Here is a 17,461-nt window from a genome sequence, read left to right as displayed (position 1 = left end):
TTACAAAATTCAATTCAAAACAGCTAATTAGTGCAGATCTCTGCTATTAGTAGTACTGAAGTTATTGGCATTGTTGATAATAACTATTCATAAATAATTGATGCACAAATTAAAATTGGCTGGAAGAACTTGTGAGTATTAACAAGTCTTATAATGAACAAGGTGCATTTTCTTTTTTTAATGAGTTCTGCCTCACTTCCAGTTTAAATAACATTTCACACCACTTTGTTTCTTGCTTATTTTGTTGCTTGATGCAATACACAATAGCACAGACACTGAGATTAGTTCAGTGAATCCAATTTAGAAAGGCACTTTTGTATAGGCCAAGGTTAATGAAACCACTTGAATAAGTTAAAGTGAGTTCCCTTGGTCAATCCAGGCTTGTTGGAGAAACTAGTAATAATCAACTAGAACTGCTGAGTCAAAACTATGAATGAGATGGAAACACTGAGCACGTTTCATGTGCTCCCATCACTTCTATCCTATTTGTGACTGTTGCAATCACAAATTATGCATAGCTCTGAAATACTACATACTTTGACCAACATGTATTGCAACAGGTTACTGTGGAGTCACAACATGTTGTGTCACACTGCATACACCTTTCAGTAAGAAGCATGGCCTACACAGAGTAGGAAAACACTGGATTACCATTTGCTGCTAAAAACCCATTTCAATCTGAAAGCATCTGTGAACAGTTTGACTTCTATGGATATGTACATTTTATTTGCTTTGCCACAAGATCAGACTAAACTTATTTCAACCCTCAGATACATAAGAAAAACAATTTTAAAACTAGATATTGTTGGTATATTTATCACTTCCCCTATTATTTATATATGCATTAGATTAATTTATTCCATATATTATCTAATCAGAAAATAGAAGCCATACCATTTTTCTTATACCACTAGCAATCACACTCATTAGAGGCATTAAAAAGGGGTTTGTTTGCCAAAATGATTTCTGAATAGTTTGGGTAATAGGAAACCTGCTCACAGCTAATGAGGAATGTAACACAAGTTACTTGCAGAAATAAAGCACTATGATTTTTTTGTACTCAAATTTCCAGCTCTGAAGTATCGTACTCTTGGTTAGCATTCTTCACACAAGAAGACTAGAGATATGCTTCCAACATAATAAAAGCATTCTGTACGGACAATAGTTTGATCCTAATTGTATCTATAATCAGTAATTACCATGCTATTACACTTATACCATCAGTAAAGAACCTCACTGGCATAAACAGACACGCCTTTTTTGGCAGTGGAGTTGCAATCACACTTGCTGGCAGTTACCTTCATCCAAAATGGTCAGAGACAGTTAAATATGAAAAATGTGTAAATTATTGTCCAGGTCATCATACAACACTTCGCTGAAGCTAATAATGCCATACCATCTGATAACATATCCTATTATTCGCAACCTAGTTAATTTATATATGGAAAGTTAACAGAAAAAGATAACCAACCAATGCAATCCAAGCAATGAAAAACTTGGTATGGCAAGCTTAAGCTAGTTCTGTTAAGCAACATATCAGTAACAGTGGAAATCACACTTTGGGAAAGCTTTCAATGTCAGTAAAGACATCCTTGTTGCTACTGATTAAGCAAGGCAACTATCAGGATACATGCAAATGCATATTAATTCACCTTTTCCTGGAGCAAACACTACAGTTCTAGCATTTCATGGAAAGATCTTACAGAACAGTCCAATGTGAACCTTCTTTCTACATGTATCACATCAGAAAGAATATTCAGTGAGTGGTAGCTAGACTAAGGAAGAGAACAGCAGTCCTTCAGGTTGAACATAGCATGTAGCTTTTAGGCAAGAAATAAATTTTCAAGAGCAATCCCTCTCACACAATGATTTGGCTTAGCCCACTGTGTTCAGATGCATCTTAACTTTAGGATGAAGTTTGATTAGCAAGGAAAGTAGCTTTTCTCTTAACAATTAATTATTTGATCTAAGTAATCTCCATTAAGCAGAGTAGCTTAAACATCTGAAAACTAAGATACATCTATCTAGGTTCTTCCTAAGAGAAGTCAGGCAGGCTGGAATTCACCTCAAATACTTTTAGAGCTCTCTAATACATCCCAGGTGATCACATCATGTATTGCAAGCACTTGTTTCAGATTGAGATGATGACAAGTCCCTGATGTGACAACATGTGCGGGCATTTACAGTTTCAGGCAGCAGCCCTGAGAACTCATTATCTGTAGAGGAGAATCTAAATATTTAGAAATTGTTAAAGATACAAATTTTCCTTTCAAACTCACTATTATGTCTTCAGCTCACAGATTTTATTTTTGTTTTGACTGTGAGCTGCTCTACCTTCTATTCAAAAGCTAGCCACTCTCCTTAAAGCTGTAACTTTCCTGAAGTTTTATAACCTAGCCTATAGTTTTCTTGTGACAGAATGCAAGGGTGTTTTTAAAAAGAAATTCTTCAGGCCATCATCCAATCTTAAACACAAATATTCATGTAAGTTACAGCATGTACTTGCAAAGTAAAAGAGCCAGGGCATGGACTAGAGAGCTGGCATGTGATCATCCATGCTCTTTAACTAGGAACAAGCTCCCTGAAATGGCCTATCCCCTGTCACCTAGTGCTTTCTCACGCAACTCACAGGCATGGTTCAGGAGACAGCATGGACAAAGGACTGTTCCCTCTGGGCAGTACAGATGAGGCCACTTATTTGGAAGGAGGAGAATTTAGACATGTGGATACAAGCCCTCAGGGGCAAAACCTGGGTACTTGCCTATTTTATTTACTAGTACTAGGGTAGCCATAAAGACAGGATGGGACACTGTGGGGAACTTTTAAGTATAAGATCAAGATTGTATCTGCAAGACTCACCATACTAAGACCATGATGTTTCAAATACTAATGAATGCATTCATGCACAAGAGTAATTTTCTCAAATTAATTAGGATTACTCCTATGCATAAAAGTATGCCAGCGTAGGTGTTTGCAGAAGAGGTTTTGGAATGTCAGTCATCATAAAGCCATCAGTTAAAGTACACTCATAAATGCTTTTGCTTGGAAGATTGTATTAACCTTAATATAAAATACATGTTTTCTGGGTCTGATGACTCAGGAAGAACTTGCAAGTCTATACCTCAACCCATTAATCTTATATAAATAAACATTCCCCTTGTGAAAGGGAGTCCCATAGCATTAATAATAGGAATCTTTCTCAACCATAATCAGATTCTGTAAGAATCATTTAGAAACATTTAGATTAATTATTTGTTGCGAATTATTCACTTAGCTCTGTCTGTTCAATCAAGCAGCAAGGCTCCATTTCTTTCGGCAACATGAGGTAGTATGATAGAAGACAGAGTTTCCACACTTAGCTCTCATATCCAACACCATTTAATTAAAGTCTCAACTGTGAGCCTGCCCAAAGTTTTGAAGGTTTGAATTCAGGCCCACTGGAGTGAAAGCCCCACTTATTAAGTTTGCTTCTTCACTTGACTCCACCTAACTTCATCAAGGGGCCAATCTTTAATGGTAATGTGTTTAAATGCCAAAGTAGGAGGAGAGAGTACAGGGTGTACTACTTCACAACCTGCCTTCAAAATAAACTCTGCCCATGTCACCAAGATTTACTTATATAGAACTGATGGGTATTAAAAGTAGCATGCTGAGAGGGCATTTTTCCTACAGCACTGGTATCTCTTAAAGTCTTTAATGTATGCTGAGTTTTGCTAAGTTTCTTGGCATTGACTCCATCACAGTTGGAGAAAGTCAAAATGGACTGTCTTCCAAACTTTTGTGGTCTAAATAAATCAAGTTACAAATAAGGACTCTCTTAAGTGATGAGTAAACATTTCCATAGTCTGATCTACCAATGCCAAGTGCTGGAGCTTCTATTCTTGTCTGAAATGAACACCAAAGCCTGCAAATTTTTGAAATATTCCACCTTCCTGAAAATCTCTCTGTGCTTCAGTCATGCTCAGTTGCTAGTTCAGAATCTCCTTCTTCACAGCTTGTGGAGATTTGCATTAGGAAAAATTATATATATTTTGCAGAGAAATTGAGATCAGAAAGAGATATCAAACTGATGTGCAGCAGTCCCTTTCAGGAATTACATGCTGATGTTCAACTTTCACTTTTGCATTTTCTGACGTTTTATTCAACAACAACCAAAAAAAAAAATCTCTTTAACCACCCCTAGCTATGAAAGACAGGAAAAGCATACCCCAACTGAGAAAATGCAGATGAAAGACTATTGCTTCCAAACGCACCATGGGAAATGAAAACCCAGAGAACTCCCTAGCCTGAGGAAAGCTGTAGAGGTAAGCAGTCCAAAAAAAATTCCACCAGCAGAAGCAGCCAAATCAGAGATCTTTGGGCGTCCTGGGAATTCTTTACAGGATGAGTGGAATTGCTCTGCGATGCGCTCAGTTGGAGCTACCTACTCCACCTCTCTCCACATCTCCATCTCTTCATTTCAGCTTTACAGTGGTCCCCCTTTCCTTTTCCTTTCCTCCTCTTACCCTGTTTGTTGGCTCCCCTTCCCCACGGGCTTCCCTTTCATTTTTCTTACAACGAAAATGAAAGTGTTCTCAAATGTCATTTCCCTCATGAAAAATTACAAAACAAAACAAAGAAAAACCCTACACCATGTTTTTTAAAAAAAATTGATCTATGTAAAAAAGAAACGCAAACAAGGAGCTGTGTCACAGCAGCAATTACAAGCCCAAAGAAGTCAAGATACTGTTTGTACTAGACTCCCTATGTGCGTGTGCACACAGATATTCCCTCCTCCCAGTCCTAACTGACTTACAGGTAAGTAGCCATTGCATCAAAAGTAGATTCAGAGGTGTTTAGTAAGATCTGGTCTTAACCAAACTAATCAGGACTACTGACAGATTTACAGAGAAGGGGAGAAGATACTGGGTGTGAGAGGCCTGAAAATCACTAACAAACATAAACTGGCTCTAGTCTGCGGACTATGTTTTACTTACCAGTCTTGGGCTAACACCCAGGACTTTTCTTTCTTTGCAAAGGTATGATGTCAGGCACATGGCAGTTCTTGAGATTCTGTGTAAGCCAGCATTGCCAGAGGCTCTGTGCAGGTGTGGTTAACAGTTATTTAATGATTCTTCACAATTGCATGTATCTGTCTGAACATAAATACAGTCTGATCGTAATCTTTCTTTTCACACCATGAATTTGCCCTACTATTTCCACCCTTGCAGGATCTCAAATGCCTGATCATAGTTGTTACAAAACTTGGATTCACTGGATCATTTCAAACTATCCATAAGCATTTTGTTGTCCTGTTAGCTTGGTAAGGTGAGGAAAATGGAGGCAGTACATTTGATACAAATGCTGCAGTTCTACACTTAAATTCTGTAAATTTGGCTCCCTGGTGACTCATGGGACTCTCCTTTCCACAGGTTCACACACTGATGACAAGTATTGTTAAGTTTCTAAAAGTAAAATAATAAGAAACAAGGCACTGGCAGTTCCTGGGAAAAGCTCTGTCTTCCTCCTCTCCCCAGCAGTAACATGAGCCTTTATTCAGCATAAATCCTAGTAATATTCAATTAGTTAAAATTATTTTGAGTGATAGTTTGACTGTTTCTTTTCCAAAAGGTAATAGTTTTCCTAATTAGTCACTTGCTTTGATAAGGCACTGACTTTTACTCTAATCTAAATTAACAAGACTTTATCTACCTGCATCATTTAAACACACCCTACTTGCAAATCTGGTATGACTAAAAACCAAGACAAGTGTTTGGTTTCATTTTACATTTGCTTCAAAGTGCCCCACTTGGAGGTTAATTATTAAACTACTCAACTATATGTAAAAGTTCAGGGAAACAACGGGGTTAGTAGGTAGAGCAGTAGTTCAGGAATTAGGAAACCTGTGTCCTATTTCCAGCTTAGATCGTGTACATTTGGACAAGACATTTAAATTCTGTGAACCTTTCCTTACAAAACAGAAATAGCAACACCCCCTGCACAAAGTCCTTTGACATCTTTAGGGAAGAAACTTCATGTGTGTGAGGCAACCGTATGTTTGTTCACACTTTCAAGAGACTGAAACTCAGCTAATCCCTTAAGAACTCATCTAGGAACTTGAGATCAGATACTCAACCCATGCAACTCAGCAAAACTAATGATTTTGTCAGAGCTGTAGAGATCTTTGCAGCTGAAGAACCAGCTCCTCAAGCTTTTACTGCATTTCTCTGTCAGCTGCAAAATGGTGAAAACACACCTAATCTCTGGAACACAGTCTGGAGTTTATAAATCTCCTGCCTCCGCCATCCTGAAGTATTATAATACACGTACCCTCGGTGTAATTATGCTGCCTATCCCAGGAGCAAGCAAGCAACAGCATGGACAAGATTTTCAAAGATACCAACGTTGTTCTGGAGTTGTCCATGGGGTGGGAGGATTAGATTCTGACAATTCAGATCTTGAAGCAGGGAAGGAAAGTGGCAAACAGCAAATGGAGTACAGAACATACATAAGAGACGTAACCTGGGGGCATTGCTGCCAAAGTCCATGTGCCACAGGAAGGCCACTCTGCAGCCTGCTCCTGAATAGCTCCCTTAAAATGCAGTTCACTTGGTCTTGAGAAACAAAACAAAACAACAACAACAACAACAAATTTCAAAGTTTTTTACACCATCATTTATTTACATAATTTGCTAATGCTTACATAAACCATGGGATTCCACACAGAAAAAGCTTCTTAAAAACAAACAAAGAAGAAAATAAATATAAAACAACACTGAAATAAGAATGTTGAATATTTATTGCTATTCATCCAGAATATTATTGGCAAGATGATTCATTTGTTAATTCATGGTGCTATAAATAGTACTGTAACTTAGTTGAATGGAAATATATCCTTCACTATCTGTAGTCACTTGTTTACCCATGTAAAATATATGTGTTTTGAGTTGGCGTAGGTATATTCCAGGAAGGGCTAGCAAAGTTCAATGACTCCAACAAACATTCAAAGCCCTTTGGCTCTCGGTTAATTTTCTTGTGCTTCTCTTACTATGTTGTTCACTCTGCTCCATCAATGCATGGACTGAAAGTCAGTAAGAGGCTATTGTAACAACTCAGCCAGTATTTCCTAATATCATGGGCCAGTGATAGCAAGCCTCTGGCACCAATACCAAGTTTGGCGCCAACAGATATTTGGTCTGGCACCAGCAATAACAAGCTATGATGGTTTCTCTTTTAGTTTGTTTGGCACCAGTAGCAAGAAACATTCACCATTCCTGGCAGAGTGCCACAGAATTTCACCAAATGGCTTCTGAATCATAACTTCATAACAAACATAACACAACATAGCTTCTAATTGTGGTAGAGTCTGTCTTAGCAAGCAATTCTGTCCTGACAATTACATCCAGACTTATCAATACCTATGCTGCCTTCCAATACCCATTTCTTTCTTACTGTAATAATAATCTCCTTGAAGAGATCCACAGTGCAGAGAGATCCAATAAGTGCATCACCATTTGGATTTTCTCTCTCTTGGTGCAGTTAGATGAAAACAGGCTATGAGAAAAGCCTATGGGGACAGTTACTAAATTAAGTCATCACAAAATATGTTGTAAATACCACGTTGACTTAACTTCCCTCCTCACCCTGTACTCTTTGTGTCATGTACCTTCTCAGACTGCAGACATGCAATATACTCCACAGACGTTCACCTTATGCTGGTGTGGAGCCCCATTCAAGCCCCCAAGGCTTAACACAGCTAGTAACAAGAGAGAATTACCTAATTTTCTGAGGTTCATGGCAGCCCAATCCCAGTTCTGGCAGATCCTTGCTAAATGGCACAACACTTGTGATTAGGCCTCGTGGTGGATACCTCAGCGGACGCAACACAAGTTGAGGACTCTGAAGAGCTCAGTTCTATAGACAGGATTACAACTGACCTGACAAACAAATTTCAGCAAGACATTTCCCCTTCACTTCTCTTTGGCTGTAATCCAGGTGAGCTTCGAGATCCCTGGGTGGGAAGGACAGTGTAAGAACAGGGAATTAATTCTGTAGTACTAGGCATTACTAACAACAGCAATAATGTCATTCTCTTCCCAGGAGAAAACCTGTCCCTGCCCATTCTGTCACAATCCAGTACATAGGAGAAAAGAAATTTACTTAGGTGTAGACTTTTTTTATGAGACATGAAGTGGGCACAGGGAGGAAGTGACTCTAAACCTTTGGGCATGAGAAAATTTCATCCTGAGCAACAGCTCCCAAGAAACTAAATACTGGGTGAAAAAAAAAGTTTAAACACAAGTCCCCATTGTAAATTCAGCCCTCGGTATCTGCCAAAGACACAAGGAAACCTCTGCCCAAAGGGAATGCCTGTTCCTGTGGAAAACTGCAGATCCATAGAGTTCACAATGAAAGATTCATGCAGATATGCATTCTAACCCAGACGTCAAACCCTTCATCTCAAGGTCTAAATGAATTTCCACTAGCCTCCTTTCTTATGGCTTAGTTTCCAGCTGGATATCCTTCAACTATAAAAATATATATAGTGCAATTAGCCAATCTTCACAGACTCTATAGTTCATTTATGCATGCTAGGCACATCTCCCGCTGTGAGTAGCCCATCTAAAGAGAACTCTTTGAACTGGTCTATTGTTGCTCATGTAGTGTATTGCATTGTCCAATTTCATCATTCCTGGCAAGGCACCGCACTCCTGCAGCTTGCTGCAGGAGGAGGAAAAGAGATGATGAAGCACTTTGTCCAGCTGGTGTGCCGGACATCTCAGATGTACAAATAAGCTTGCCTACCACTAGATATAGGACTTCCCCCAGTCACCATAGAGAGACATATATTCACTAGTTGTGCTTATATGATCTTATCTGGAAGTCTTCTCTAATCTTGATAATCTTGATAGCCATCTGGAGGTACAGGGACAGAAAAGACAGTAAAAAAGGATCAGAAGGAAAAGAAAGATTAAAAAAAAAAATTAAAAGCAAGCCCATAGAGCGACGCACCTTTGCATAATGTTCACTGGAGCATAAAGCCAAATCATGGCTTAAAACACCATGCAGGCAACACAAATGGATCAACCAAAACCATGCCCACAACCACCAGACTGTGTAGTGTTTTGCTACATGTAGTGAGGAATATTTTTAGAACTCTAAGGCTGAGCAAACTGCCCTACCCTCAAGCACACATTGGCGTACTCTTGCTGTTTCTGAAGTAAAGGAGTGGAATACTACTGAACATGGGAAGCAAAGTTGACCGTGTGATTTGCAAGCAACCATTCACAATTCTTCTCTTTGTCTTTGACTAGGTACTGTTTTGGGTAGGAAAAGAGGGGGTCATACATCAAAAAAAATCCTGCTCTGCTGCGCTAGAGAGGAAGAGACATTTCATTTTAGAACAAAGAATCTAGATTTTTTTTACATTGCTTCACTAGAAGTTTTTGGAGGTTTTTCTTGGGGTGATGGGGGTGGAGTGTTTGGCTTTGCTATAATACAGCACATCAAAGCGCTTTTGATGTGAAGTTTACTTAACAGAATCAGTTTTTCCGATGATTGTGTTAATCTTTATAAACCTGAAGGCGATACTGTGCCTTTTAAAAAACTATAGCAGGAAAAGACTTGAGGTTACATATACTCTCAGTGGTGAGAGACAGGAGGAGTTGTACTATGTCACCACTTCTTAAAACTACACCCGTTCTTTCATGGGCAGCAATAGCAATGGGCTTGACTCTACTCCAACTTGGACCAGGAAGGCTCTATTTAAACCCAGCACAGATCTCACATAAGCACTTTCATCTGTTTTCTTGGGTAAGAGTCACCATAGATTTCAGGGTCAGTTTATACAGGGACTTGCTGAGAGGCAGCACAGAGGCCTTGAGCCCACACAAGAATAAACACTGATCTTAGAAAGGTACTCTGCTCCATTAATAGCCATTAATAGCTATCTTTAATTGTATTATTTTGAACACAAGCTTCTGTCCCCTCTTAAATCTTGCAAAACCAGCTTTGCCATCCACTCCTCGTCTTGAAGTATGGCTGTGAAAAGCTTCTGTTATGTCTGACGTGTTTACCTACAGCATTTGAATGACTTTTTAAGTTCTTTGAATAAAGATAAGAGACAATGTGTACATTTTCCACACAAATAGTGGAACGCTAATAAAATAAACATCAAAGGTAAGCTAGCAAATCATCGCTACTTCACTGATATTTACAACAAAAGCAGGAAGAGGAAAAACCTACCCTCGCCATTGGCATCATCTTAGAAAATACAAGTTTTGGAAGGAATGATAGCTTTTTCCCATACCCTTAAACACAAACATTGGCACCTACAGCTAATGCAGTGAAAGATCTCTGTTTACATTACAGGGAGACAACAACAAGAAACCAAGAGAGGTCTCCCTCCTCTTATTTTTGTCATTCAATTACCCATTTTTCTGAACTAGTATAGCTTTAGTGGGAACAGGAAGACATCAAACCCATTATTAAAGTTAGAGAGAGTACAACCAAATGGACAGAAGGACCTCTCATTGTTCAGTATTTAAGACCCACACAAACTGAAAAAAAATGTCAAATCTTTGAAACACTTTGCAGGTGTGTGTGGAAATGTATATATTCTATTCAAGAGAGATGGGGAAAGAAAAGTAGGACTGTTTGTTTCTTCTGTTAGTCTTTCAAATCTGACTTCTTTTAAGTTCCTCCCCAATACACTTTGACGGCCAGACCGCAGGAGCACAGTCCTAGATAGAATGACTCTGCATTTTTAAGCATTTATTCTAAAACAAAGTCTGATTTAGAAAAACTGCTTTGGGAAAAATATGGAGCAATCCAACACTTACTGTAGGACACAAAATTCAAAGTATACGTATGAGAAATAAAATATAAGCATCATGCTAGACTTCTGCTGACATTTTTGTTTTGTTATAGTTTTGCAGATACTAGCACTACTGCTGTAGGAAGTCAAATGGGGTTTTGCAACTGACTTTGAATGAAGAGCAGGGTAGGACTGAACAGAGAGTTTACAGAGAAGTTACTGCTGTCTTGCTCTCTTCATTGAGCTGTTCTGTCCAACATACTGCTAAAGAGGACTGAACTTCTGAGTTCTGAAGGAGCCTAAGACCCTGGCAAGTGCAAAGCTACAATCAAGCAGAAAAGTCAAGGTCACTTTTTCTAGAAAAAAAAAAAACATCTAGATAGAATTACAGAATACTTTTGTGCCAGGCATTACAGAAAATTTATAGATCCACAATGTTAAAAAAATATTACAGCAAGTCACTTAAAATAAATAAATAAATAAATAAAAATAAAGATTTTATTGGAGAGCGACAGTTAGTTATAACATTACAAACATCCGGAAGAGATCAAGCAACGCTACTATATGCACAGTAGCACACCTAAAACTGAGGTTAAGGTTTTGACTACTTCTCTCCCGCGGCGAAAGCGCACAGCATTGCCTACCTGTTCACATCTTACCCCTACACAGGGCGTGCTTACGACAGAAGGAAAGAGGGGCCAGGACTGAAACGACTTTGTCGGGCTACATAAATCATGAGGAATTCCCAGCTGCGGAGCAGCGTGTTATTTTCCAACAGGTTGTTGAGCTGTCACATTACAACTTGTTGCTCTATGCAGCGCTATTGAAATAAATCACGGCGCGTACCAGGTTCTGCTCTGCCACCTATAAGTCGCTCCGCATTTTACACCTGGGAGGCGGGCCCGGCGATGCGAAGTCACGCCGAGCAGCCGCTTCGTTCGAAATGCCCGGGAAGGGGAGGAACCTGGCAGGAGAAAATGCAAACAAGTTTCGTAAAGTAACTTTCCAACAAGACCTCGCTGTCATCTCGGCTAATTACGACTCTGATACGGCTTATTAGTGCGTACCCACCTTTGCTACCTTGCTTCTCCACCCACCACCGTTTCAGATCTTTTTCCTAGCTCCGCCTCTCGCCGGCGTTATAATGGGCTGGTCTGAAAGTGGTGGAGAGACACAGAACCACAGGGGAAGAGAGAGATAATGACAATAACGCTAATAACCCTAATAACCCGGCTGCTCCCCGCGCCGCAGCGAGGAGCCGGCCCGGCTTCCCGGCGCTGACGGGGACCCGCAGCGGCGAGGAGGAAGCCGGAGAGAGCGGAGCAAGTGACCCCGGCGGCCCTCCGGAGCATCGCCCCGCCACCGGGGAGCGCCCGACGGGACCGGCTCCAGCGCCCCGAGGACCACCGGGCTCGGGGGGGGGGCGCAGAGAGGATCCCCGGCAGCCGGCCCTCCGCGGGGACCCGCTCTCCTCCGGCCCTATGGAGCAAGCCGCGTAGCGACAAGGGGGACGGAGAGAGAGCGGCAGCCTCGCAGGGCGACGAGGACGCGGAGGGGGAAGCCGTCGGAAGCACCCCGGTGCCGATCCCGGTCCCGGTGCCGGTGCCCGCCTAGCTGCCCGGGGAGCGGTGCCCGTCCGGCCTCCGCGGAGCTGTCCAAGGCGGTGCGGGGCCAGAGCCGCCCCCCCCCCGCCCCGGCCTCGCCCGGCCCCGCCGCCTCCCACCCGGCCTCGCCGTCGGGGCCGCGCTGAGGGGCGGGGGTCGCCCCCTCGGCCGATCCGCGGGGCGCCATGAAGCTGGAGGTGTTCTCGCAGCATTACGAGGACAAGCTGAGCTCCGGCAGCGACCAGGAAGGCAGCGGCTCCCTCTCCCCGGCGCCGGCAGACAGCGAGCTGGGCTCCGACGGCGACTGCGCCGCCAACAGCCCCGGCGGCGGGTCCGGGAGGACGGGGCGCCCCCCGCAGCAGCCCCCCGCGGCCCCTCAGCAGCCTCCGCCGCCGCCACCCCCGCCGCCGCCGCCCGAGAGCGCCAAGGGGAAGCCCTACACGCGGCGCCCCAAGCCGCCCTACTCCTACATCGCGCTGATCGCCATGGCCATCCGGGACTCCGCCGGGGGCCGCCTGACCCTAGCCGAGATCAACGACTACCTGATGAGCCGCTTCCCCTTCTTCCGCGGCGCCTACACGGGCTGGCGCAACTCGGTGCGCCACAACCTCTCGCTCAACGACTGCTTCGTCAAGGTGCTGCGCGATCCGGCGCGGCCCTGGGGCAAGGACAACTACTGGATGCTCAACCCCAGCAGCGAGTACACCTTCGCCGACGGCGTCTTCCGACGGCGCCGCAAGCGCCTGAGCCGCGCCGCCCCGCCGCCCGCCCGCCCCGTCGCCGCCCCGCCGCCACCGCCGCCGCCGCCGCCACCGGGGGAGGCGACCGGAGCGGGCTCCGCGTCCCCCGGCGGCTCCCCGCGGTGCTGCTGCGCCTCCTCGCCCTGCAACTGCGCGCCGGGCCCCCGGCGCTAAGAAGGAGGCGGCGACAGCGGGCGGCGCCGCCAAGTTCTCCAGCTCCTTCGCCATCGAGAGCCTCCTCCGGAGGCCGCCGGGGCCCCGCGCCCCCCCGCAGCCTCCCCCGCAGCCCCACGGCCGCCTCGTGTGGCCGGCGCCCCCCGCGCCCCCGCCGCACCTGCTGGCCGGTCCCTACCCGCTGCTGCCCTACCCGGGGGCCGCGCAGCCCCCCCCCGCCGCCCTCTACGGGGGGGGTCTCCTGCAGCTCTGCGCCTACGGGCTGCCCGAGCCGCCGCCGCTGCTGCTGCACGGCGGGCGGCAGGCGCTGCCCCGCGGGGAGCCGTCGGGGGAGCGGCCGCCGGAGCCGCTCTTCCCCGCCGGCCTCCACAAAGGGGGCCGGGGGGGACCGCAGCCGGGGTCCCCGCTGTACGCCCCCCTCCGGGTGCAGCCGGCAGCCGGGGGCTCGGCCGCCTTCCAACCGTACGCCGTGGAGACCCCCCTGGCTTAATGGAGCCCCCCCCCTCCGTCTGCCCCGCGAGGGGAAGCAGGGAAGGGGGCGAGGAGGAGGCTCTGGATCCCGCACTTTAGCCCCAGAAGCGCCCAAAGCCTCCAAGCGAAAGCCTTCGGTGACTGTGCCTTAGAGAAATGACAGCGGGTTCGCGTCAACCCAACCCAAATCGGCCCCAAACGTGCCGTTTCGGACGTAGCCATGAGCCTCAAGTGCTTCTTACTGTTCGTCGAGACTACTTGACTTCAGCCATTCCCTCGCCTTCCCCTTTGGACAACCCCCCCCTTTTTTTTTGTCCCCGCACCTCCCGCCACCGACGCCTTCGGTGACAGCAGGGGCTGTCCCCGCGGTGGCGGCAGCCGGGGGTCGCGCTGTGCACTTGGGAAGGCGGGGAGGGGGTGGTGGGAGGGTGGGAAAGGGGGGGTCGGGGGGGCTGCTGCGGAGCCGTAGGGTCTGTACTGCAAAGCATCACTGTGCCAAAAGAAGCCTTTTCTCCTGGCCGGCAACTAGCATTTCGTGGAAAGGGAAGACATTAAATTATTTATAAAAGTAGTGTTTTTTTTTTTTAATTTTATTTTGTTTTTCACACGAGGAGAGTGCGGCCTTTTTAATTAATTAATTATTGCTCGGGGGAAGGGGGGACAGGGAAACGCCAGTCGTTGGCACCCCTGCTGGCTGGAGCCCTACACTTAAGGCCACGACCCCTGCTACTGGAAAGAGTGATGTTTTTCGTATTTTATTTTCGTGTTTGTATATAATAGATGTGCGTGTGCATTTTGCTGATGCTCGGCCACGATGTTCCTTCTTTTTTTTTTCCCCTCCTCTCCCCTAATAAAAGCCTTCCCCAGGTAAAGCCTGCGCTAAGAAGAAGAGCACGATGCCTGTGCTGGGAAGGGAGGCTGCGGGGGTCACCCGTGCGGGACCCCCGCGCAATTTGGACCGCAGGAGGTGAGGGAGCTTCTCCCCCCGGCCCAGGGACTGCCTCCAGCTTTGGAAGTCCTTAAATTCCTCGCGTCAAATCGCCTTGCCCCGCTGCTCTTCAGCCCTGCGAAAAAATAAGGGCTGGCTGCCCAAACCGGGGGAGGCTTGCAGCGTGCGGAAGTCCGGCGCATCTGCCTGCCGTTTTTTATCATTATTATTATTATTATTGTTTCACGAAGGACAGCAGGCGAAAGGCAATCTTGTTGTCATCTCTCGGTGCAAAGCAAACCCGCCGCAGGAAGGTTGTTAGCACGACCTGGCATCTACAGGGGGCGAAAACGCAGCAGCCTGAGCTCTATTGGAGTATTCACCGGTAATAAAAAAGTTTTCACACCTTGCCTTCTCCCGAAGCGTGTTGTGTTAAGGCTGTTTCGTATCGCCAGAAGTGAGCAGGGAAAGCCTCAGAGACCGAGACGGAAAAAGGGAAGGATTGGTTTTTAACTGCCCGTGGTACTGAATTAGAGGCTACCAGCGTCCCCGAACTCACAGGGTTGGGGTTTTTGTTTAGTTTCGTGTCTTTTTGTTTGTTTTGTTTTTTACAAGCTCTGAAATGGTCATCTGGGGTTTGTTTGCTTTAATAATAATAATAATAATAAGGGATGAAAACCGGCGGGCTTTTATCCGCCCGCGTCTTCTGTAACCATGGATCCCCGAAACAAACGATGACAAGCAGGATTTCGGGTGCTGGTTGTTTTCTAAGAACCCTTTTTTTTTTGACCCTGGGCTTTTCCCCCCACTTCCTCTTCCCTCAGCGCCAGGGTTCAGCCCTGGCATAGCTCCTCTCCTACCCGCAAAAAACTTTGCAAAATAGCAAAGGTGGGCTCGGAAAGGAAAGCTTCAAACAGAACGATCTGCAGGCGAAAACCCCGACTTGTTTCAATAAAGCTGAAGCAGATTTCACGGTGTGTTTAGCTCAGACCATAACATTCATCAGAACACTGCGAGAGATTAGTGACTAATGTATTAAGTAATCCAACCCTTGAAGGAATTGGTTTTTATGTACACACACATGCACACATGCACACACTTAGCATTTCGACATCATTTTTGCCTTCCAGGCTCTCTGCAAATATTAATCTGCCCTTCTATAATCTACCCTTTCCTCGAGCAGGCATTGTAACATCTCTTCCTTTATAGGAGCCCGTACGAGTCGTCAGCAGACAACTGCTAGCAGCTTTTGGTGTTGTCGACCTGCAGCGGCCAGGTTTCAGGATATGTTAAAAGCGCCTTGGCAGAGCGGGGAATTTCGTATTACAGCCACAAGCGCGGATTTAATCGGATGTATGCAGGCGTGAGTAGCGATATGTAGCAACAGGATGGCAATCGGCTTTTTCCGTCGAGAAAAGCACCCTTTCTAGTAAAAAGTAGTTAAAAGAAAAAAAAAGCCCACAGAGCTCGTTAGGCATCTGAGAGGTTTGGATGCTCCGGGAAGCACAGGTCCCGGCACAGTGCCACTGCCCAGGGTTTTGCCTCCCCCTTTCCCCGCTCGGCATCCAGCAGCGGGGCAGCAGAAGAGTTGGGGAGCATCGTTTCCTCTCCCCATCCCTGAAGAGGAAGACGAGGGGCGAATTTCCCCCGCCGGGTGGAAATCTCCTCCCTCGTGAGGGTGCTTAAATCCATGCCGCGTTTCTGAGCAAGGGAGCTGGAGGGGTTGGTTCACAAGCAAGTGAATTTACCGGGAGGGATGAAGGAGGACGAAGAAGAAGCGGGGTGGGTCTCGGCTGTGCCCCGGCCGGTCCCGCAGCCCTCGGGGGCGCCCCGCTGCCGGGACCCCCGGCCGGAGCAGAGCCGGGAGGCCTGGGCTGGTGCCTGGCCATAAATCCGTGCTGTCAGCTGTGACAGACGGCTGGTGAAACGCAGCACCTGTCCAAACACTTTCCAGCAGCAGGTAATCAGAGAACCGACACTTTACATTTTTGTGTGGAACAAGCAAATTAACCATTTCGCAGACCTTTCCAAAACAGCGAGGTTTGTATGTCTGGGCACTTTGTCTTTCTTAACGTCTAATAAATCAGGATGACAGAACAGAGAAAAAGCCTTTCTCCTTTTGATATTTGACATGTCAGCAGTAAACCAATACTTCTATGCTATGTTCTTCCAGCCCCATGAAGGTCTACATCACCCAGAGTATGAGACATGGTTGGGTGGGTACAGTCTGGGATACAGGAGAGGATTTTAGACACTGCACAGGCACAGCTGGTGTCAGTGGCACAGAAAACCCTGCTGGAAGAGGGAAGGAGCATAAAAATTTCATCTGTGTACAAGAGGCTCTGCAAAAAAAAAAAAAAAAAACATGCTGACAGCTCCAAACTCCCCAGTCTGTGCGTGCCCTCAGTGGAAGCCCCAGCCCAAGCAGAACTGCCAGTGAATTCCAGTCCAGACCGAGTCCTGGTTTTAACTGGATTTTTTTAAAAGAGATCCAGTATTACCAAATAAATATATCATGTTTGAGACTTTGTTTCACAACAAGTTCATCTCTCGCAGTTCCTGAATGCCTTACTGTGTTTTAAAGAGGAAAAAAGTGATACCTGACAGCCAAAACATTTTCAAACAAACATTTCAAGAGGAGGGGGAAACTCCCTGAAACCCTGAACTAGGTAGTTGTTAAAACCAGTTACTTGAATAATGTTGGTCCTGACTTTCTTAAATCTCCTAGAATTTTAACCTACTGAGCAGT

The 17,461-nt window shown here is 45.6% G+C and overlaps 1 protein-coding gene across 1 annotated transcript; it reads left to right on the top strand.

Moving 5' to 3' along the window:
• Nucleotides 1–12,584: 12,584 nt before the first annotated feature.
• Nucleotides 12,585–13,803, top strand: FOXQ1 (forkhead box Q1). The gene is made up of 2 exons (XM_050709141.1): nt 12,585–13,248; nt 13,283–13,803. The coding sequence occupies exons 1-2, from the start codon at nt 12,585–12,587 to the stop codon at nt 13,801–13,803; spliced, it is 1,185 nt and encodes a 394-aa protein (XP_050565098.1).
• The last annotated feature ends 3,658 nt before the right edge of the window (nt 13,804–17,461 follow it).

Source organism: Cygnus atratus, chromosome 2, assembly GCF_013377495.2.
Source record: "Cygnus atratus isolate AKBS03 ecotype Queensland, Australia chromosome 2, CAtr_DNAZoo_HiC_assembly, whole genome shotgun sequence".
NCBI classification, from domain to species: Eukaryota; Metazoa; Chordata; class Aves; order Anseriformes; family Anatidae; genus Cygnus; species Cygnus atratus.
Note: the sequence above shows the minus strand (reverse complement) of the source record. Positions and strands in the feature narration are given on the sequence as shown.